Source organism: Monoraphidium neglectum (genome assembly GCF_000611645.1).
Source record: "Monoraphidium neglectum strain SAG 48.87 unplaced genomic scaffold scaffold04790, whole genome shotgun sequence".
NCBI classification, from domain to species: Eukaryota; Viridiplantae; Chlorophyta; class Chlorophyceae; order Sphaeropleales; family Selenastraceae; genus Monoraphidium; species Monoraphidium neglectum.
The window spans coordinates 3,570-4,102 of record NW_014008839.1 but is presented as its reverse complement, the minus strand read 5'-3'; the positions used below and the strand labels follow the sequence as shown (position 1 = coordinate 4,102).

General features: G+C 61.9%; 1 protein-coding gene across 1 annotated transcript in view; it reads left to right on the top strand.

Annotated features, from left to right (window-relative positions):
- Window positions 1-74: 74 nt before the first annotated feature.
- The window catches only part of MNEG_14817 (magnesium chelatase subunit H), a gene marked incomplete at both ends in the record, with an annotated part of 3,814 nt that continues 3,355 nt past the window's right edge, over window positions 75-533 (top strand). Inside the window, one exon of the mRNA XM_014036712.1 lies at window positions 75-117. Coding sequence (XP_013892166.1) covers window positions 75-117 — 43 coding nt within the window. The remainder of the gene's footprint in view (window positions 118-533) is intronic.

Sequence of the window (533 nt, the reverse complement as noted above, 5' to 3'; positions counted from 1 at the left end):
AACAGGTGGAGTGGCTGAAGGAGCGCGTGGCAGGTGTCCCGGTGGTTCTGGTCTTTGAGAGTGCCCTTGAGCTCATGGGCTGCACGCGGCTGGGGTCCTTCGAGATGGACCCCTCGGGTGGGTTTGGGGGGGACTGTTTTTTGGGGGGAGACGGGCGGGGTGTGAACTTGATTGAGGGGTGGGGGTTCGCCTGCGCCTGAGGTGGCCTGTATCTGGAGGGGAACTGGGGGATGGCCAGCGCTCAGAATGTTTGTGTGTGCGTTTTTGGTGAGGCCAAGAGGGGGTGCTCGGGCAGGATGCCGCGAGCATTGACTGCTTTTGGTGTGCACGTGTGTGGCACAGTTGTGTTTGGGTGTGTGTGTGGGGGGGGGGAGCACCCGAGGGGGGTCAATCTGATTTTGATTTCGCATGAGTCGCGCGTTGGTCAGACGGTTGCGGGGTTTGGCGTGCCGTTTCGCAAATTGGCGGGTTCGTGGGTGTGTGGGGGCTGACGCGGCATTCAGAGCCGGGTGCTGAATCCAAGCGGCAACCAC